The sequence below is a fragment of the Gadus macrocephalus genome, chromosome 22 (assembly GCF_031168955.1).
Source record: "Gadus macrocephalus chromosome 22, ASM3116895v1".
Classification (NCBI taxonomy): domain Eukaryota; kingdom Metazoa; phylum Chordata; class Actinopteri; order Gadiformes; family Gadidae; genus Gadus; species Gadus macrocephalus.
In genome coordinates, this window is record NC_082403.1 from 6,753,148 (window position 1) to 6,774,778 (window position 21,631).

At 46.9% G+C, this 21,631-nt stretch overlaps 1 protein-coding gene across 3 annotated transcripts in view; it reads left to right on the forward strand.

Annotated features, from left to right (window-relative positions):
• The window catches only part of dennd3a (DENN/MADD domain containing 3a), a 27,997-nt gene extending 7,601 nt beyond the window's left edge, over positions 1 to 20,396 (forward strand). For all 3 annotated transcript variants that reach the window (XM_060043460.1, XM_060043462.1, XM_060043461.1), the window contains 17 exons: positions 85 to 281; positions 1,487 to 1,646; positions 2,143 to 2,299; positions 3,797 to 4,019; positions 4,722 to 4,801; positions 5,471 to 5,650; positions 5,986 to 6,156; positions 8,175 to 8,304; positions 8,851 to 8,958; positions 12,316 to 12,416; positions 13,459 to 13,613; positions 14,108 to 14,174; positions 14,452 to 14,524; positions 14,858 to 14,976; positions 16,695 to 16,832; positions 17,668 to 17,893; positions 18,613 to 20,396. In XM_060043460.1, the coding sequence (XP_059899443.1) occupies positions 85 to 281; positions 1,487 to 1,646; positions 2,143 to 2,299; positions 3,797 to 4,019; positions 4,722 to 4,801; positions 5,471 to 5,650; positions 5,986 to 6,156; positions 8,175 to 8,304; positions 8,851 to 8,958; positions 12,316 to 12,416; positions 13,459 to 13,613; positions 14,108 to 14,174; positions 14,452 to 14,524; positions 14,858 to 14,976; positions 16,695 to 16,832; positions 17,668 to 17,862 (2,254 nt within the window). In that variant the 3' untranslated portion in view covers positions 17,863 to 17,893; positions 18,613 to 20,396. The remainder of the gene's footprint in view (positions 1 to 84; positions 282 to 1,486; positions 1,647 to 2,142; positions 2,300 to 3,796; positions 4,020 to 4,721; positions 4,802 to 5,470; positions 5,651 to 5,985; positions 6,157 to 8,174; positions 8,305 to 8,850; positions 8,959 to 12,315; positions 12,417 to 13,458; positions 13,614 to 14,107; positions 14,175 to 14,451; positions 14,525 to 14,857; positions 14,977 to 16,694; positions 16,833 to 17,667; positions 17,894 to 18,612) is intronic.
• The last annotated feature ends 1,235 nt before the right edge of the window (positions 20,397 to 21,631 follow it).

Here is a 21,631-nt window from a genome sequence, read left to right on the forward strand (position 1 = left end):
CCCTTTGCTTCTTTGTTTTGTGAGAGACAATCTAAAGTGAAAGTGAAAGCTGACACCCTCCTCCTACTCCACCACCACCACCAGGAACCGAGTCATGACGGATTCCCCGCGCCGGCCCCCCATGTCGGAGCTGTCCCGGAGCGGGTACAGCGGCCCCGAGCACCGGCTGAGCAGGAGGCTGGGGGCCAGCCTGCCCAACCTGGACCAGTCCCCCGCCGACAGCATGAAAGCCCTCAACTCACACAGGCTGGCCTCACTCCGCAAGATCACCCCAGACACTGGTGAGGGGGGAGGGGGACGGAGGAAGGGAGGGAGGGAGGTGATCAATGTACGGAGGGAGGAAGGGAGGGAGGCAGGGAGGGTGCCGTGGGTGGATTGAGAGATCGAGGAGGGAGGGAAGGACTAAGGGGTTGAGGAGAAGAGAAGTATATGGAATCTTTGTGTATACCTTTTTTATAGATCCATAAACAAACAGAGATGTTGAACATCGTTTTTTTATCCGCCAAATGGACCGTAATGGATAAAATAACATTAACATTTCAATGTAGCTGTACACGTTCCCTGGAAAATGGTCATTGTTGGACCTCAACTAAAAGCTCCTCATTCGGCCTCATTCCTTGGTGGTGGGTGAAGGAGCTGATAACAGCTGGGACTGATCTCGGGGCTCCTAGGAAGGGCTGTCGGGCCCTGGAAGGTCTGAGTAGCGTCGGCCTGGTCTGAATCAGCTCAGATCTGCTGCACATTCCTGGGTTGATCTTCGTCCTGGGAATGGTTAGATTCGGCGAATCATCCGATTTATTGGTTTGGCTCCAACATGGCAGACGGCAGACTCGTGTTGGGGTCGGCTCCGGGCATGCACTAACTGGTTGCCGTGGCGATAAAGCCCACAAAACACACTACAAGAATTTCAAGATGAATATGGAGATAGTCTAGGAGGGGGAAAAATGCCTCGCTGTTCTCCAGACGGACCGCAGCAAAGCGCTTACCAGCGGGGTTTTTTCATGGCACGCTGCTGTGCTGGCTGGTTGTTGTCTGAGTGGATGGCAGCCTGGACCGCCTGCTTCCTCATTCGCTCTCGCCTTCTAAATACATTCGTAGCTCATTCTGGCCGCAGCTGAGGAACACGAAAGCTTGTGGGTTAGATTTCCAAAGTCCACAGACTAACCAGTTGGAGTCCTTGCACTAGATGCCTGAAACCTACCTACATTGATGGTTCTGATGAATTCACCAAGTGTTAAACGATATTAACCTACAATTTATCCCCAGAGTCAGTGGGGCCCATACAGAAGGCCTGTGTGTACTACATAAGTTAACGTAATTCCTATATTAGCCTGGAACGTGTGGTCCCATGTGGCACTTGGTGTACTACATAGGGTACTGTAAAACGTATAATAGACGGGACCTTGTGGTCCCGTACAGAAGGCCCTGGTGTACTAGATAGGGTACCGTAAAGCCTATAGTAGAGCTGACTTTGTGTTCTCCTCAGGTCTGAAGTTCAACCAGAAGCCGGTGAAGGTGTTCCGGCTGCCAGAGTTCCCCCCTCCTCTGGCCTACCACTACGTCCAGAACTACTACCAGGACATGGTGGTTTCCCTGGGGAAGGCAATCAGCGCCACACCGCCGGATGACTCCTCCCTGCTAGCCAGGTAGTGGGAAGAGATGGTCGGTCTGTCTGTCTGTCTGTCTGTCTGTCTGTCTGTCTGTCTGTCTGTCTGTCTGTCTGTCTGTCTGTCTGTTAGGGATGCTGTAACTCATGCATCGGGCTGAGATGGGCCAAATTGTGTACATTCTTTGTCAGTATACGCTGTGGAGTTCACACCATAGACTACCAATTGTTTCTCAGTGTGTTTTTACAAGAAAAAAAATTGTTCCGTCCCTTGCAGCTGTGTTTAAATGCAAAATCGGCAACCACGTCATAATACATTCATCAATATCGCCATTGGTATGGACCTACATAGTAACTGGAATGAATAAATTATTTTTTGCAATCATGTCATTTTGGGTTGGGTCTGTCTGGCTCCCTCTACTATTCAACACATTTATTATTCAAATGTCCGCCCCTCAAATCAATAAACAAACGTAACGTCTCTATAACGTATCACCACTCCCCCTCTCTAATCCTCGTCCCCCCTCCCCACACAGGTACCACTACCTGCGGGGCCTGGTCAACACGGTGTCCAACAAGCGTCTGGACGCCCTGGAGGACTTCCAGAGTCTGTACAAGACGGACGCAGAGATCTTCCCCCCTCAGATGGTCAAGGCCCTGGTGGACTCCCTGCCCGCCAGCGAGCGAGCCCAGGTGAGGGCCTCAAGGGAGGGCTGGGTGGGGGGCTAGAGGAGGCTGGGTGGGGGGCTAGAGGAGGCTGGGTGGGGGGCTATAGGAGGCTGGGTGTGGGGGGCTAGAGGAGGCTGAGTGTGGGGCTAGAGGAGGCTGAGTGTGGGGCTAGAGGAGGCTGAGTGTGGGGGGCTATAGGAGGCTGGGTGGGGGGCTAGAGGAGGCTGAGTGTGGGGGGCTATAGGAGGCTGGGTGTGAGGCTAGAGGAGGCTGGGTGGGGGGCTACAGGAGGCTGGGTGGGGGGCTACAGGAGGCTGGGTGGGGGGCTACAGGAGGCTGGGTGGGGGGCTATAGGAGGCTGGGTGGGGGGCTACAGGAGGCTGAGTGTGGGGGGCTATAGGAGGCTGGGTGGGGGGCTACAGGAGGCTGGGTGGGGGGCTAGAGGAGGCTGGGTGGGGGGCTAGAGGAGGCTGAGTGTGGGGCTAGAGGAGGCTGAGTGGGGGGCTAGAGGAGGCTGAGTGGGGGGCTAGAGGAGGCTGAGTGGGGGGGGCTAGAGGAGGCCTCGGTGGGGGGCTAGAGGAGGCTGGGTGGGGGGCTACAGGAGGCTGGGTGGGGGGCTACAGGAGGCTGGGTGGGGGGCTATAGGAGGCTGGGTGGGGGGCTAGAGGAGGCTGGGTGGGGGGCTAGAGGAGGCTGGGTGGGGGGCTACAGGAGGCTGGGTGGGGGGCTATAGGAGGCTGGGTGGGGGGCTAGAGGAGGCTGGGTGGGGGGCTACAGGAGGCTGGGTGTGGGGGGCTATAGGAGGCTGGGTGGGGGGCTAGAGGAGGCTGGGTGGGGGGCTAGAGGAGGCTGAGTGGGGGGCTAGAGGAGGCTGGGTGGGGGGCTAGAGGAGGCTGGGTGGGGGGCTAGAGGAGGCTGGGTGGGGGGCTAGAGGAGGCTGGGTGGGGGGCTAGAGGAGGCTGGGTGGGGGGCTAGAGGAGGCTGTGTGGGGGGCTAGAGGAGGCTGGGTGGGGGGCTAGAGGAGGCTGCTGGAGTTTGAGATTAGAGGTTGAGAATGAGGGAATACATAAAGTAGTACAGGGTGGATTCATGGATTATTACCAGGGATTGTTTCCAATTGAGCTTTTAATGGTTAACCCTCTGTTATTCTGACAATTAATTTGATGCTGTATTCATGTTTGAATGCAACTTTTATCAAATCCATATTCATCAGATATTTAGTTTAAAAAAAGACGGTAATGTTGTAAGACTTCTTCCCTGTTCAGGTCTCTGGTATCGTGGTTTGTCGAGTGTGCCTAGCCATTTACCTCTCCAATATCACACAGGGAGATAGTCGACATACCATAGACCTTAGAGTTGTCAGGTCTATGTTGTTATGTAATGTTCCTGTTGTGCAGGTTGCACGCTTTTTTTGGAGCATGTGACTTTTTGAGAATGAAAACGCAGACATTGCACTAAAAGCCCCCTGTGAAATATTAAACAGAACGACGAATTAAACGTAACATTTTGTGCCGCTGGCAGGCAGAGAAGCGTCCGGAGCTGAAGCACTTCATCAGCCGCGTCAAGCGGGATCAGGAGCGGGAGCGGTCCCGCAGCGACAACGACGAGGAGGAGGGCGCCATCAAGCGCTTCAAGCTGCCCAAGAAGCACATGCAGCTGGAGGAGTTTGTCAAGTGTGTGCAGGAGTCCGGCATGGTGAAGGACCAGGACACCATCCACAGCCTGTTTGATGCCCTCACCGTGGGTAGGTAGTAGGAGGGAGGGAGAGAGAGAGAGAGAGGGAGAGAGAGAGAGAGAGAGAGAGAGAGAGAGAGAGAGAGAGAGAGAGAGAGAGAGAGAGAGAGAGAGAGAGAGAGAGAGAGAGAGAGAGAGAGAGAGAGAGAATTTCTATCACCTGTATGTGTCTCTCAAATGTGTAGATATTTTAAATATATCTAGTTTGTTCTACAACCATTTAAAGCAAAGTTAGTATGTATGGAAATCTGCACAGTTCCCAGACGCGGCCTGGGCCAACACACCTACAAAGAGTCCTCAGTCCGCTAACCCGTGAGCACTAAAGATGCATAGGATAAGTTCCTCGGCTGCTCTGAGCACACTGAACACACATTCCTCAGGTTACTGGTTAACCCACGGCGTCTCAAGAACACCACACTCTGTAGGCCAGTCGCTCCGTTTCCCACGACGGAAGGAGCACCACTGCACCCAGCGCTAGTACTGAACCTGTTGACCTTCTGGAGCAATATGTGGCTAGAATGTTTGGGGTGGGAATGTAGAGGCCTCACAAACGATGTTCCTGATGTCGACATGATTGTGGGATATTAGTAATTGGCACAAGGTTGCATTATGAAACTTTGATACTAAGTTTGACTTTCTTCACCTGCGTGTGTGTGTGTGCGTGTGCGTGTGCGTGTGCGTGTGCGTGTGCGTGTGCATGTGTGCGCTCCAGGCCAGCAGAAGCAGGTGGGTCCTGATCTGTTCAGGGTCTTCTACACCATCTGGAAGGAGACGGAGGCCGAGGCCCAAGAGGTCAGTCCAAACCAACCACACCTGGTTCTATTCTACTCTAGCTGGTCTTATTCTCAGCTCAACTGGTCCTGTTGTTATGAGCTTTTCATATTTGGTCATGTTCTACTCTAAAATGGTCCTGTTATAATCTAATCTCATCATTATATCAACAAAATATGTCCTAAATTAATCGAATCATGTTTTTAATCATATAATATCATAAACATATAATTGAATATATTGTGATTAGATGGAATGTAATAGGATCCGGCCATGTTCTGATCAAATCTTATCTGCTCATATTCTTAAATGTTCTGAATGTTCTATATATTCATTCATTCATCGATTCTAATCCAACGTGGTGGTGTTGTGGTGGGGTTCTCATCCATGTGGTGGTGTTCTAACCCCATGTGGTGGTGTTGTGGTGGTGTTCTAACCCCATGGGGTGGTGGTGTTGTGGTGGGGTTCTCATCCATGTGGTTGTGTTCTGACCCCATGTGGTGGTGATGTGGTTGTGTTCTAACCCCATGTGGTGGTGTTGTGGTGGTGTTCTAACCCCATGTGGTGGTGTTGTTCTAACCCCATGTGGTGGTGATGTGGTGGTGTTCTAACCCCATGTGGTGGTGTCCTTACCCCATGTGGTGGTGTTGTGGTGGTGTCCTAACCCCGTGTGGTGGTGTCCTCCCCCAGGTGTGTCTCCCGTCCTCGGTGCTGGAGCACCTGGAGCCCAGTGAGTGCGTGTTCAAGCTGTCGTCGTCGGTGAAGACCAGCCGCGGTGTGGGCAAGATCGCCATGACGCAGAGACGCCTCTTCCTGTTGACGGACGGTCGCCCCGGTTACGTGGAGGTGGCCCAGTACAGGGACATAGAGGTGAGGGAGGGAGGGGGGGAGGAAGAGAGAGAGAGAGGGATATCAATGGGAGGGAGAGCTATTAAAGGAACAGAGACGTTGAGGTAAAAGCAAAGAGAGATATCAGCCATCACTTGTGAACATGTCAGAGATGAACGTGACTATGGGGGGGGTGTTTGTTACGTATTATATTTTAGCATAATGTGCTACGTGTGAACCTCCTAAGATGGAGCATTGTGATCATATCCCGTCATGTGTGCCGTCGTACGTTGTGCCGTGTTCCTCCACATGAACCCCTGACCTCTGTCGGCCTCTGGTCCCTGGTCCCTGCCCTGGTCCGCGTGTGCCTCCTCCAGGATGTGAAGGTGTCCTCGGCCCCCCTCATGCTGCTGAGGATCCCCAGCCTGAAGCTGCGCGTGCGGGGCAGGAAGGACGCCTTCGAGGCCAACCTGAAGACGGAGGCGGAGCTCTGGAACCTCATGGTGAAGGAGATGCGGGCGGGCCGCAGCATGGCCGACCTGCACAAGGTGAGGGCCCTCCTGGTGGGGGGGGGGGGGAAACGACGGAACAGAGGGAATAGCTTCGATCTTGGTTGTTTCCGTGGGATCACACACGCATACCGGAATCACAGAGGAAGGTGTGGTGTAACAGGATATTACACCGTTTTCAGGTCCATGTTTTTTGAACCACATGTTATTTTATCACGATTTGGTTGGATGGCGTTGACTGTGTGGGAGGTCAGGTTGCCAATAAAGTTGAAGTTTTGTTTTTTTCGTTTGAGTCGTGTGTGTGTGTGTGACGCCAAGTTGCCACAAATCACTACGTTCTTTGAAATGTATCATATTTTGCAAGACATGAGGAGTGCGTGTCTATGGGGGTCTATAGAGTGGCGAAGTCACGCCCCTTCCGGTAGGGCTCATGGGACCTATGAGATCGAAAAATATGAATGGGTGTCAATGGAGAGAAAATAATTATTTTCTGGTCCCGGTCTTTATATGCCCTGGATTACACATATGTTGTTTGTGGATTTAAAGGATAATTTTTCATGCAAAGAGTTCGACCGTTTATTGTGCAATTGTTCAGATAAAGGCTGTAGAGAAAACACAACGAGAAAGACTACACGGCTCGTATGTGACGTCACGCTCCCTGCGACTGGCGTGGAGAAGACCGACAATCTTCCCATTGGCATAACTGAAACTCTGCACGTGCCCCGACTTATAATGGTTTTCACCTCTTTCGATGCTTTTATCCTCCCCTTGGAAAAAGCGGTGAAGTGGGGCAGAGAGATCGCCATCTCTGTGCCGAGTTCCAAGGGCGGGTGTGGTGACGTATATCATATGCGTCGAGAGCAGCGAAGAGCTGTAGTTCACAAAGCGGCCTCACATAAAACCTAAAATTATCAAACTTCTTCACGAACATTTTTAGTTTTCTTTGCATGAAAAATTATCCTTTAAATCCACAAACAACATATGTGTAATCCAGGGCATATAAAGACCGGGACCAGAAAATAATTATTTTCTCTCCATTGACACCCATTCATATTTTTCGATCTCATAGGTCCCATGAGCCCTACCGGAAGGGGCGTGACTTCGCCACTCTATGGGGTCTGTGTGGTGTGCGCTCGATTGATGATTGGTTGGAATGTGAGTTCAGTTTGTGTGGGAGAACCCTCATTGTCTCAGTTGAATTACGGTTATGGGATGGGTTGTCCCCACGTTCGGCTCGGCCTTGGCTCCTCTTCCTCTGGACAAGGGAATCTTCACTGAGTTAAAGTTTTAAGGGGAGGGGTCTACATTCCATGGTGTGTAGTTGACCCAAAGCACACACGCACGCGTGCACATGCACACACATGCACGTGCACACACACACAGCAGAGGGAAGGAAAAAACATTATCTTTTTCTCACACTCTCCCTTCCTCTGTTTGTCAACCCCCCTCTTTTTGACCTCCCTCCCTCCCTCCCTCCCTCCCTCCCTCCCTCCCTCCCTCCCTCCCTCCCCTGCTGTACTCGGCAGGGGATGAAGCCCGTACTCGGAGCTATAGCAACCTCCAGGGGATGACTCAGGATATGTATATGTCTGTACTAGTATGTCGGGAATGTACCTTCGGCAGCCAGCTTGTTGAACCAGCTGGGCCACTAAAGCTAGTATAGCCCAGGAACATGTGCTTCATTCTATCAACAAAACAATCCCTCCCTCCCTCTCTCCCCCTCTCTCCTCTCTCTCTCTCCTCCCTCTCTCGAGACCATCCTTGATATTTCTCGATCCATTCCTCCCTCCCTCCTCTCATCCTTTCCTCTCCATCACTTCCCTCTTACTCCTCCTTCTCGCACTCCCTTCACCCCTTCCTCCCTTTGCTCATCCTTCCCTCCCTCTCTTCTGTCGTCACTCCCTCCCTCCTTCCCCCCCTGTCTCTATCAATATGTGGTCCACATGTATCCACTGGAGTACTTTGTGGGCCATTTGTTGATAAGTAAAGGTTTTTGTGTATTCGTCCGTTTCATACGTCCATGTTAAACATGCTGGTTTCCCTCGGTCTCCCTGCAGGACCCCCAGTACATGCAGCAGGCCCTGACCAATGCCTTGCTCATGGACGCCGTGGTGGGCAGCCTACAGAGCAACAAGGCCATCTACGCTGCCTCCAAACTATCCCACTTTGACCGCATAAGGACGGAAGGTAGAGTGTGTGTTTGTGGAGGGGGGGGGGGGGGGGGGGGAAAGGAAGATGACGATAAGGATGTTGATAATAATGTTGATGATGATGATGATGATGATGAGAGAGATAAAGATGAGGAGGAGGAGTATGACGGAGATACGGATGGGCGAAGGAGGAACCTGATAAACAAACGCTAAGATTCGGCTGAAATTGCAGGATAAAACCTGCATTGTAGACAGCCTGAGGAGGCACATGGATAATTTCCCATGGGTGAGCTGTAACATCAGATATCGGCACCCTCAGGACACAGTCACGGCTGGTTTCCCACGCAATGCGCTCTCTCGACCGCAACCTTTCAACCCGTCTATAGAGACACTCTACTATAAATGTAGTTCAGTCATGTTAGACCAGGAAACACTAACTCCAATGCCCGATGACTGACCATATCCGTGTGTGTGTGTGTGTGTGTGTGTGTGTGTGTGTGTGTGTGTGTGTGTGTGTGTGTGTGTGTGTGTGTGTGTGTGTGTGTGTGTGTGTGTGTGTGTGTGTGTGTGTGTGTGTGTCTAGTGCCGATGATGGTTCCCCAGACGACGGCGGAGGTTCTGAAACACAAGATCAACCCTTCCCTGGAGCTCACTACCCCTCACGCTGTAGACGTTCTGCTGTACACACCAGGTACACATACTTTACACACACACATATACTTTATACACTTACGCAGGCATGAACACACGCACACACGCGTGGGCGCGCACACACCTACACAACTTTTACCAAACATTTACTGTTTATAGCTTCAGAAATTCAGAAATAATTATTATAAAATAGTACTCAGATATTTGTGTATTTGATGAATCATTAAGTTTCCCTTTGCTGCTTGTCAGACAAGGCCAGCCATCTGAAGCCATCTCTGGGCATGTGCCTTTTGCTATTATTGACAAAATCCTAAAATATGTAATGTATCGAATAACAAATAATAATAGTTGGCTTTGAGATCGTTCTGGGCTGGGTAAACAAGTCCAAGCAGTTCTCCCGCATATTGTACTGACAAAGACAACCTTCACATTTCTATGCAAATAGAGAGACTGAAAAGTATGTGAGATGGAACTCATGAGGTACATTACCCGGCAACCACCTCGCGGATTCTTTTGATTTGTAAGTCCGGGAAACAGTGTGATTTAATTGGCTGTGGTCACATTTCACAGGGGAATTTTGGCCCTTTGCCCTGTGATTCAATTATGATGCTTGAGATGGAAACTTAGAAACACACAGTCGCAGAGTCAGATAAAGAAAGAGACGCACACACATGCTTGACCTTTGGTCTCCTTTTGTCACCTCTCCCTCCTCAAGTTCATTCTCACAGTAACATAGTCACACACACACACACACACACACACACACACACACACACACACACACACACACACACACACACACACACACACACACACACACACACACACACACACACACACACACTCTTGTCCCTCTCTTGCTCTTGAAAAACAAGCCACACAAACACTTTATTTACTTATTTGTGTTGTTACTTGTTGCCACTGGTGTGGAGCCATGCGTCTCAAGCTTTTCATTACCATTAACGACTGCTGCTCATTGTTCTCGTCATGTGAACACGAAATCAAGTTGAACCTTGATTTACAGCAACAAGAGCAGACAAGAAACACATTAACCTCCATATCCAGTGTCAAAAATCCACTAAAAGGTTTTCACACGTCTGGACGAATTTCACAGTTCTCCGGGAAGCTACCAGGATGGGGAATCTTCCCAGTGGACCAACAGGAAGGATACTAGCTTTCATTTTCTGAAGAGATTTAATGCAATAACAGAGAAGATATCCGGACTCAAAGTCCCCTGCTGGTTGTTTATTGAGCTCCAGACCCTCATGCTAGGAATGAATAGTGGGAACAAGCTAAAAAAGTAAAACGTAAAAAAAGCTTAAAATGATGTCACAAAACAATTTAAAGCACGGTTACGTTCCCATTGTGTATCATACGGATATTAACTTTTCTTCAAAGGATCTAGACATCTATTCTTGTTTGAAAGTATATACCGGTACATGGATAGTTGGCTAAATGATCAACTACGACTCGACTGAGTTATTGTAGCGTAGCTTCCTGCCAGCATCATGCTAGCTAGCGTTGGAGGACGTCGGGTTGGGCCTAAACGGACCAGAGGTTTTCCTTACAAGCAGTGTTTGTGTTTGGGACCTTAAGCCAAATGTGCTTCAGATCCCAACATGAAAGTGTGAGTCCCAACATAAAAGGAAAGGCGCGGGCCAAGACAGATGGTAGTGTTCAGTAGTAGACACACAGGGGTGAGCTCACAAGGCGATTCAGAGCAGGGCACAGACATGGTCGATTCTCAAAGCTTTATCAAGCACAGCTGTTGGAAACACCTTTGTTTACACACCGCTTGATAACACTATGAGTTACGTAAATGAGCGTTACACGTGGATAGCATTTTAATAGACGTTAGAGAAGATCCGTTGTCACCGTGAAAACCAAGACGTTGTGTTTACATTTATTAAGACTTTTTCCCACAGTTTGTAAACTAATTGCCATGGTTTATTTGGTTGATCTGAGGGAAATGATGGGGGGGGGATTCTACATTTGAACAGAAACAAGGGCTTCAGTCTAAAGCTAAAGTTGATCATATATCTAGAAGTCCATTCCTGATAGGTTGTCGCTGGTTGTCGCTGTGCACCCATAAGCATAGGCCTTCAGAATAACTCATGAGGAAACTTTTCCTGACGTTCTCAGCTCTGTTTGGTCGGTAAAAACAGGAACAAGCGCTGTCATTCTTCCTCTCTGCGCTCCTTTCATTGGTCCACCCTAAATATAGGTCAGAGGATTTGAACCGCTGGCAGGGGGCCAAGCTTCAGCCCTACTCCTCCTTGCCTTTGCTCAGTGCTGACTCATCTATACTCCTCCTCGCTCTTTACTTCTTCTCCTTCCTGTCATTCCTCTTTCTTTCTTCCTCTTTTCTTCCTCTCTTCTCCTCTCTTCCGTCGACCCATAAAGTTAACTAAAGTTATATTTGTATATACTGTATTCCCCCCCCCCCCCTTTTGAGGTTTTAAATGGCAGTGGATTGGCTTCATGAAGCTCAGTGGCTGAGACCAATCAGGGCATTGCGTGACCCGGGAGGGGTCAAGCATGCTTCAGAAAGGGCAGGGGAAGTGGACGTGAATACATTTTCAGAGCACCAACAATACAACAATGGAGGAGCTTTAAAGTGAATGCGCAGATGAAGAAGATGAATAATGGGCAACGTTTTTTCTAGTCACAGTGGATTGCATTGTTAAGATATCTTCACCATCGCATTGAGTACAGTGCAGCCCTCTCTGCCTTCGCTGGTGGAGCAGGGCATTACCACGGCCAGGGTTGGAGGTTGAATTCCCACTATGGCCTCGCAGCACACGAATGTATGCACGCGCTGTGGTGAGACGCTCACAATTTAAAAGCTTCCACTAAAGGGCATAAGTTCAAGTTATCTTAACGATACAAGGACAATGGTGTGCCATGGTCAGATCTCAACATGTTACAGTGTACAGATGGACAGAAAGCCAAACCACTACAGTACTGTAAAACAGCTAGCTGGGACAGGAGAGCGGGTCACTGGAACCCACTGGAACCACATTAGTTAAACACAACAGCTCCAGTGAACGATCCGGAAACCAATCTCAAATTGATCTTCCTTGTCCTTATTCCTATTCAATTTCCAGGTAGTGTGTCATTAGATTTCGATAAGTGTTTAAATATTTCACAACAGCTCAGGTCCGGTTGGGTGCCAAGGTAGCTGTGGTATTTATATTAGTGTCTGTTCCTATTGGCTGTCGGCCAGTAATGAACACAGCGTGGTCATAAAGTACTCGGATATGAGGCATAAAGTGTGTGTGTGTGTGTGTGTGTGTGTGTGTGTGTGTGTGTGTGTGTGTGTGTGTGTGTGTGTGTGTGTGTGTGTGTGTGTGTGTGTGTGTGTGTGTGTGTGTGTGTGTGTGTGTGTGTGTTCCAGGTCAGCTGTGGGTGTCAGTGAGCGGGGGTAAGGTCATGGTGTTCGATGCCTCCACCTGGTCCATCACACACACCTGTCTCCAGGTCGGAACCGCTAGACTGGTGAGACGCACACAGTATTCCCACACACACTTGAATACAAACACACAAAATCCACACACACAACTCACACACACACCTTTATACAAACACAGAAAATTCCCAACACACTTTCATACAAACACACTCACACATGTACCGACACGCACCCACACACACTTGCATATAAAATGCAGACTCCCATTAAATACACATACGTAGGCGCCATAGAGGGACCACAACAAATGCCTGGCGTCCTTTGTTGTTACACTATTGAATTCTTTCTTTTGTTACCTACATGGGGTGATCAGATACAAATAAATTATACTCAATGAAAAAATGTTGTGGTCTTGGAGGAAGTACATGTACAGTAAGACACGTGAACATCTTTGAGTCATTTTCAAAGGCAGTGCTAATTCACTCACCTCCGTGCTAAAGCAAGTTGGTCATAGTCACATGCACTTTGTTATCTAAGCGTGAACAGGGGGTCACAAGCATGACCCTGCGAATGTTTTCTTTCATGGTTTGAAAAGTCTTTCAGAAAAAGTTTAATGTTTGCACGTATTTCCCCTGTACTAAGTCTAAATACTATAAATGTGAACGGTTTAATGTTTGTGAACTTCGTTGCTAACTTATAACTGTATTTACGTTAAGGTAGTTCACAAAAACAAATCCAACACTTAACAACGGTTCAGTGTCAATTCAATATGTATAATAGTCCAATGCTGCCATCTAGTGGACTGTGAGGGGACCTACCGTTTCTGGCTGTACCAGGGAATAGGAGCTGTTAGTTCACCATTCCCCTTTCTACTCTTCCATTATTTAGCAGACAGTCCCCTTATGAAGCAGACAGTGGGTTATGTAATATGCTCGAGAATGGCTACAAATGGACTCCAGACGGTGAGAATCGTACCCGGAACCTTTAATACAGGGAGTCGAACACCCTCCTATCCCCGACTACAGTGTCCCCATCGACCCACCATTCAGCGGGTTCTGCAGGGGGAACGCTGTCGAGCTACTGGAGCTCAGGCTGTGTGTGTGTGTGTGTGTGTGCTCTCTGGTCCAGAACTGCATGCTGGAGGTGGACTCGGACCAGGTGTGGATGGGCTCTGAGGACTCTGTGATCTACATCATCACCGTGGCGACCATGGTGTGCAACCGACAGCTGACCGAGCACCGGACCGAAGTCACCGGCCTGACCCTGGGAACGGACAAGTACAGGTGAGACGCACATACACACACACACACACACACACACACACACACACACACACACACACAGAAACCATGCATACGTGTGTAGCACGCGACACTTATGCACACCCTGCAGGCCGAAACGCAAGTACACACTAGCTCACACACACTGCCACACGCGTTGAATGAACATGCAGACACAAACAGACGCACGCACACATTTGCGTGTGCGCTCACAACAACACTATCTTAAACACCTTTCTCAAGCACGGACACGCCTACACCAGAACAATGCACACACACACCCCCCACACACACACATAAGCTCTTATGCCTGAAATACTAACTGGTTTGACCTGCTACAACACGGTGGTCCGAGGATCATGCTTGTGGATTGTGAGATACTTGTGGTCGTTTACCGCTGGGTCACCATGGAAGCAGCTGGGTTTTCTGTCTTCGAAGCATCTCTAATTACTAATATGCTGACTAACCAACCGTCCTGACCTGCTTCGGTTCATCAGCCAGAAGGTGGCGTACTCGTGCAGTGCGGAGGGCAATGTCATGCTGTGGGACTTGGCTACGCTACAGGTGGGTCCTTGGATGAGTTTTGGACTGTTTTTGGCCAATAGGTGGCAGTATTCATGCGATTTTTGTATTGTGTTAACAAGCACTGGATCTAGATCGATAGATCTGAAGATTAATAAGAAATTATGTTACCGACATAAGTTTAGTAAGTAGCTTGGTCGGTCCAAGATAATGTACAGCATAACCAACATTCTTTACAGACAGTAATGGAGGTTAGCTAGCTGAACCCCCACTTCTCCTTTCGGTGGCTAATTGCAGCACTGTGTTCTCTCTCGCTTAGGTGAGGAAACAGTTCCGTCTGTCCTGTGACCGCCTGCTGTCCGTCTGCAATCACAACGGAGGCCTTTGGTGCTGTGAGTTCATTATATATCAAGTATATATATATATATTATATAAGTTTATATAAGTTGATATTATATATTAAGTTTATACCTACTACACACTTATTAAGATTAAGAAGTATTATAGTATTATAGTATTACAGTGTTATCAGTGCAATCACAACGGAGGCCTTTGGTGCTGTGAGTTCATTATATATTAAGTATATATATATATAAGTTAATATTATATATTAAGTTTATACCTACTACACACTTATTAAGATTAAGAAGCATTATCAGTGTTATTCTGTAATTCCCTCTCTCTGTGTCTGTGTCTGTGTCTGTCTCTGGGTGTCTCTCTCCCAGGCTCTAGGGACAGTATCATGGAGGTGTGGAGGAACGGTTCCCTGAAGCACCGCATGAGCCTCCCTGAGCAGCTCAAAGGAGCCGGCTCTGCCTTCAGCTCCATCCTGCTGCTACCTGAGGTAGGCACACACACACACACACACACACACACAGGTGGTCACAAGTCACTTCATGCACGTCCAAGTCAGGTCACACGTCTTCGCTCACGAGCCCAAGTCAAGTCTTAAGTTTCGCAGTTACACCAAACCCACTTTTTCATTACAGATTCAGACTGAGACACACAAACACACACACAAGCACACGCACGTGCGCGCACACACACACACACACGCCAACTTTGAGACATGCACATACACATAAACACAAAATCTGTGAATAAACTCGCACATGTTCTAACCATGTAGGCAATACAACTTTTTGAAACCCAGATTCGATTCCTCACCTGTGGTCCTATGCTAACCCTCTCTTCGCCAACCTACTTCCCTGTCTCTCTTCCATTTCCTGCCACTAAAGGCACAGAAAAGCCCATTCCATTATCTGTAGAAATATATATACAGTATATAACCTGATCCGATGCCTTGGATTCAAATAGCTGCTTCCACTGCAGAAAAGACAGACCCCCAGTGTCTGCCTTAATCAAATGATTAGGCTTCAAATAAAAAGGTCTTTATTCATCGTCACATCACCTTATATGCTACGTCTACACTGGGAGTTAATAGAGAACTGTACTGATGTATACTGCCGGAATTAATCCAGCACATTACAGAAGGAACCTATTTTGTATAAGAGTTTATTTGTGTAAGCGCACGCTCCCCGGAAATCCCGGGGATTTCCGGGGAGCAGAGAGGTCAGGCTTGAAAACATATATTCTACATGGAAATCAATTTTCCTCATTTCATAGATATATATAAGGGCAGCAAACACACACACGCAGGCAATGCACACACACATGCACACATGCACACATCAACACAAATACACACAATAATATACACAAAGACACACTAGCTGCGTTTCCATCCCCCTGATTTTATGCACATTTTGAAGTATCGAATCAGTAAACGGTGATCCGCTCGCTTGAGGTGGTTTTTGAGAAAATGCGCAAGAGAGTAAATGCGCAAAATGGGAGATGGAAAAACACTTTTCGAAACAGCTGTGACGTGGCGAACATTGAATACACAGGACTGACAACGTCCTTCCGATTACCGCATAACGACCGGCCATAGCAACCCTGCCAACATCAACTTGTAGCGTCAATATATATATATTTTTAAGCGTTTGTATGCATAGACATCCTATATCATATATATATATATGATATAGGATGTCTATGTTGGCATATCCTTTATTTATACCGTGTCCATTAATCCCTGATATATGGACACCTACTAAGTAAGTGTCTTCTTAACCTCCGAAGTTTCTTCAGAGGTTAAGAAGGTGGTTGAGGCTGTTCCTTATCACCTTTTGCTTCTCTGCGCTCCCCAGGGGGTCAAGGAAAACAGGCCCAAACTACAGACAGGTCGGAAACGGAATGTGAAACCAGATTACATCACATTAAACACTAATTTTAGAAGACCCTGCAGGATAGCAGGGTGGCAAGATCATAAATGGAATAGTATACAGAACCAAAGTTCATAAAGAAAAACGTAACATGCAGATTTTCAATCACAACACACACACACACACCAACCCACCAACACACATAGAAACAAAAATGTACACAAAGGCGCACATACAGAGACACAGATACACATGTGCACGCGAACTTCAACACAAACACACCATGTCACTCGCCCTCATTTCCATATTAACCGTGAGCTGTGTTTGTCTTTGTCAGCTGGAGGAGTTGTGGAGTGTGTGCATGGACTCGGGGGAGGTGTGTGTGTGGCACATCAAGGACGCTACCAGACCCTACCACCGGGTGGAGCTGCAGGACTGTAGTGGCTGTTTCTGCATGATCAGGGTTAAGAACCAGGTGAAACATACATAGATACATGCATACATGCATGCGTACATACATACATACATACATACATACATACATACATACATACATACATACATACATACATACATACATACATACATACATACATACATACATACATACATACATACATACATACATACATACATACATCCGTGGCGGCTGGTGGTTTTTAAAGTGAGGGAGGAAGGACTGCGTGCTTGGTTGCCATTGGCCTGCTTACACTGTTAGTGGCGTATGGTGGCATAAGTATGTGAGACTCAAGATGTTTCAGGGTGTTTTGGGGAACTACAAAATAGTAGGGAGGGATAATTATGTGAATTGATACAAATCCACCAGTGGCAGTATTGTACTTTGAAAGCTGGTGGGCAGCATGTCTTGGACTACAAGGGCAGAAGGAAATGATGCATAGCCAATTAGTCAGATCAGGCCTACTCTTGATTTGTATAACTAAATTAAAAAAATCTGGGCCTAGCATTGGGCCTATTTTTGCCCTCAATGACTGAAGCTATTGGTTGTAATTTAGCTATGTTTAGTTTCATCTACAATTGTCCAAGACGAGGCATACGACTGAGTTGGTTCTCGTAGCCTAGACATACATATATACATACAACGCACATACATACATGCAAACAAGCACGCATGCCGCGCGCACACACACACACACACACACACACACACACACACACACACACACACACACACACACACACACACACACACACACACACACACACACACACACACGAGCACACGAGCACACGAGCACACTACAACACACAAATTGACAAACCCACCCCCGGCTAATCTCCCCTCACCCCAGGTGTGGATCGGGGGAGTGGCCCGCAGCTCTCTGAAGGGTAAGGTGTACATCCTGGACGCGGAGCGCCACCTGGTGCTGAAGGAGCTGCACGGCCACGCCGACCGCGTCACCACGCTCTGCTCCGCCGAGGACCGCTACGCTCTCAGCGGCGCCGGGAAGCTCGATGGCAAGGTCGCCATCTGGAAGGTGGAGTAGGTGGAGCCTGAGGGAGGCTCGCCACTGCCAGGTGGGTTGGTGTGTGTGTGTGTGTGTGTGTGGGATGAAGAGAGGGAGGGAGAGAATGAAGAGAGGGAAGGGGAAGAGAGGGAAGGAAGGAGGTAGTGTTAAGCATGGCACGTGAGGCACTTATGATATGATATACTTATCTTATCTACGTTTACATTTACATTTTGGGCATTTAGCAGACGCTTTTATCCAAAGCGACTTACAATCAGTACATTTGTCATAAGAAGTGACACAATATATCGCTGTCAGTACAGTAAAGATATTCATAGAACCAAGTGCAAGTACTAACAATCGCTAGGCTAACCCATTCCCCGTGTACAGCAATTCTAGCAGCTACTGCAGATGTTACACAATTAAGTACTATGAATAAGTGGATTAAGTGCGTACATTAAGTGCCAGGACGTACAACATACAATGGTGGACGGAAGGGGCTGGGTAGCTATCTTATACTGATCTTATCACATACCAGACTGAAAATGTGTGTGTCACAGCAGAAAGAACAGGACAGTAGTATCTATATTGTGTCTCGAATATCTACACACAATATGAGTAGACTCAATGCAATGAATAAAAGACACCATCAAGGTGGGCGTTATTGACGGCATATGCTGTCAATTTAAATATTTAAACCATACTTTATAGACCGCTTAGATATGTGTCATAAACAACAAGTATATGCTGTGTTATTTAAACGTTGGCATGTTGCTTTGTCCAATCCACAGATAGGTTCGGGGGAAGCATTTTGTGAGGACCTCCGTGCCAGAGAGCCTTTCCTTGTGGGGATGCAGACTAAACAGTGGAAGAACGCTGGGCATGAAGGCCGGGAGCCTCTCTCTTGCGGATGTACCTGGGATGAAACGTTCCTCGTTCCATCCAGGACCGGGGTCAGGACCTGGGTAATGAGGACTTCCTGTCATGAATGGATATCCTCGTTGGGACTTCACAGAGTACAGGACCCCTGGGAATGACGGCAAGGAGAACCATGATCACACACACATCTCATCACTCAAATGGGGACGTCGGAATTTTCTCATGCAATAACGTCCCATTCAATACACGTTTGTGTATTGAATTGAGATATTTGTTGATATAAACTGGAAGTGTACAAAAGGAGAACGGCTTGTTCGGATAATACAAGCAAGTGTTTCTGACTTTAATGGAACAAAAAATTAGGAAGACCTTTCTGATCTTTTAGTTAAAGAAAACCTACGTTAAGCGTGTTACTACAGAATCAATGGTGATCGACAACTTCTCACTATAGCGACGACATGCACATGAACAGACCAGTATTAACAGGTGTGTGTGTGTGTGTGTGTGTGTGTGTGTGTGTGTGTGTGTGTGTGTGTGTGTGTGTGTGTGTGTGTGTGCGCGTGTGCGTGCGTGCGAGGGGTTGTATGCGCCTGTGTGTGCGTGCGCATACAACCTCTTTATGTACCAAAGATGTGCCAAAATAAGATGTCAATAAATTTATATTTTACAAAAAGAAATTATATATTAGGAACATGAGTATTACAACATATGATTCACAATGAAGGTAATATCAGCTTTGGCCTATTTTATAATTCATTAAAAACACACCTCTTAAAAAGATTTACAACTTTTTGACCACAAACTACTTCGATATGCAAAATTAATGAGGATGTTTGGCTTGAAATTGCTGCAACTGATGGAACATTCCTTTTTCAAACGATTCCAATGAATTGAAGGCTTAAAGAATGACCTTATGATAACATTCAAATGGCTGCCATACTATCAGTTATCATTAAAAAAGATTTCCCCTCACTGAAGTTGAACTCAAAAACTTTCATCGTTGCATTGTATACATTTGTTAGTTATATAATATTAATGTTAAGGCTCAATAGGGCCAAATAACTTTTCCATTCTGGCTTTCAGCATATTTTCGTATCGAGAACAAACTGCTTTTAAGTGAAAAAGGTGGTTAAAGTATTTCTGACCAGGCAATGTGAAACATTGTTAACAACAGTTAACAAAACGTAATGCTGACCAACAACTAGAATATTTTTCAAACAATGGCTTTTATGCTTTAATATGTGAATTCGGTAGACTTAAATACTTATCATTTATTGTTACGCCATTTTCTGTCGGGCTACTTTATTCTACTTAAAATGCACATTTTTATTTACCATGTTTCCTCTTGCACTTAAACTTCACAACTGGAGCCTTAAATCAAACACTGCCATTGTATTATATTTTTTCTTTAATCCATTTAGCATATATGGATCACTACGTTGTCTTTAATATATCAAACTGTTTTGATGAAGGGCATTGTTTTATAGCAACATATTTATAAACTGCACATGTATGTTTGTGTTTTAGATCTATATACTCCATGTGATTTAGGTTGGTGACACACTTCACTTGTAACGTATAAGTTAGTTATCGATGAGTATTATAGCCCAAAATAAGATTTCAGTTTTACTTTATCCTCGTTTTATTCAACCTTTGTATTGTACATAATAAACAAGCCATTTGACAACCCTTTACACATTCTACTTTGTGTGTCAATATTCCAGCATTAATCAAACGTTTCTCTCCGTTGAGTTTGCTGATGGATTCCTAATGTAATCAAATTCCCTCAATCTGCTAACATTGGGAAGGGGCCACCGCTGTACCTATCCCCGTTCACCAGAGGAGGGCGCTGCCATGTCTATTAACGCCTCCGATCTTGCCCAAGAGGGACTCGATGGATCCAATTACGCAACATATACCGAATTACTTTAAATTAAGAGTTTAGACGTGCCATCAGCTGGAGAGATAAGGGTCCTGATGACAACAGCGTGGATAAATCCAGCAACCAATAGTTTCATCATTGTGGGCATTGAAAGCAAATACACCTGACTGGCTGAAATAACTTTGAGATGACTAACAGGCCTTCATAGACCGGCTGATTGTTTGCTATCTATCATGTGTCATGGATTCGTTCTTGTAGGGGTTGTTTTGTATGACACACGGAGCAGGTCAGGGGTGAAGAATCGCTCAAGGCATGGCTACAGGAGGGCTATCAGTGGGTATTGGGGGTCAAACCAACAACCTCTACTCATGAAGCATCTCTTCTGTGCTGCAGGGTTGGTTCTGGGTTCAACAGTAGCAGTTCAAGATGGAAGGGCGTTTTTGGTTGTTGTTGTTGAGATGTCATACATGAACGAGTCCCTTATCTATTATCGGTATTTCAGTGGTTTCGGGATTTCCAACAGCTATTCCAAGTAAAGGCCTGTTCTTATTCTTGTCCCTTTTGTATTGCTATTTTTATCACTTTTTATTCATTCATATCAATCAACAGTTTTGTTGCTGCTGAAACACCTACATTGTTAATTTTAAGTTATTTTTAACTGTGGGAAAGTTTTTTTTCAAAACTTATTTTGGAATTATAGACGCATAGGCCTAAGCCTTATTTTGCAAAGCAGCACACCCGTTCATGTATTCATCGTTTTTCGCATCAGAAGGACCTGAGGGATATCGACAAAAGTAAAAAAAAATAAGAGAATCGGCACACCGGTAAAATTATTAATAAATAGGCACTCGATGACGTAATAGGCCAATTAGCGCTGCTGTGAACTTGGGAGACATAAAGCCATCGACATGGTGACGAGTTCTCACTGCAGTGCCTCGAGCAGCATTCTACCGTCTCCTGGTCCTCGAGCCCGTCCAGGGGAGATGCACGTCAAGTAAGTTAGTCTGGCCGTGCACACATGCAAGAGCGTTTCCCCTCTCAGCTATA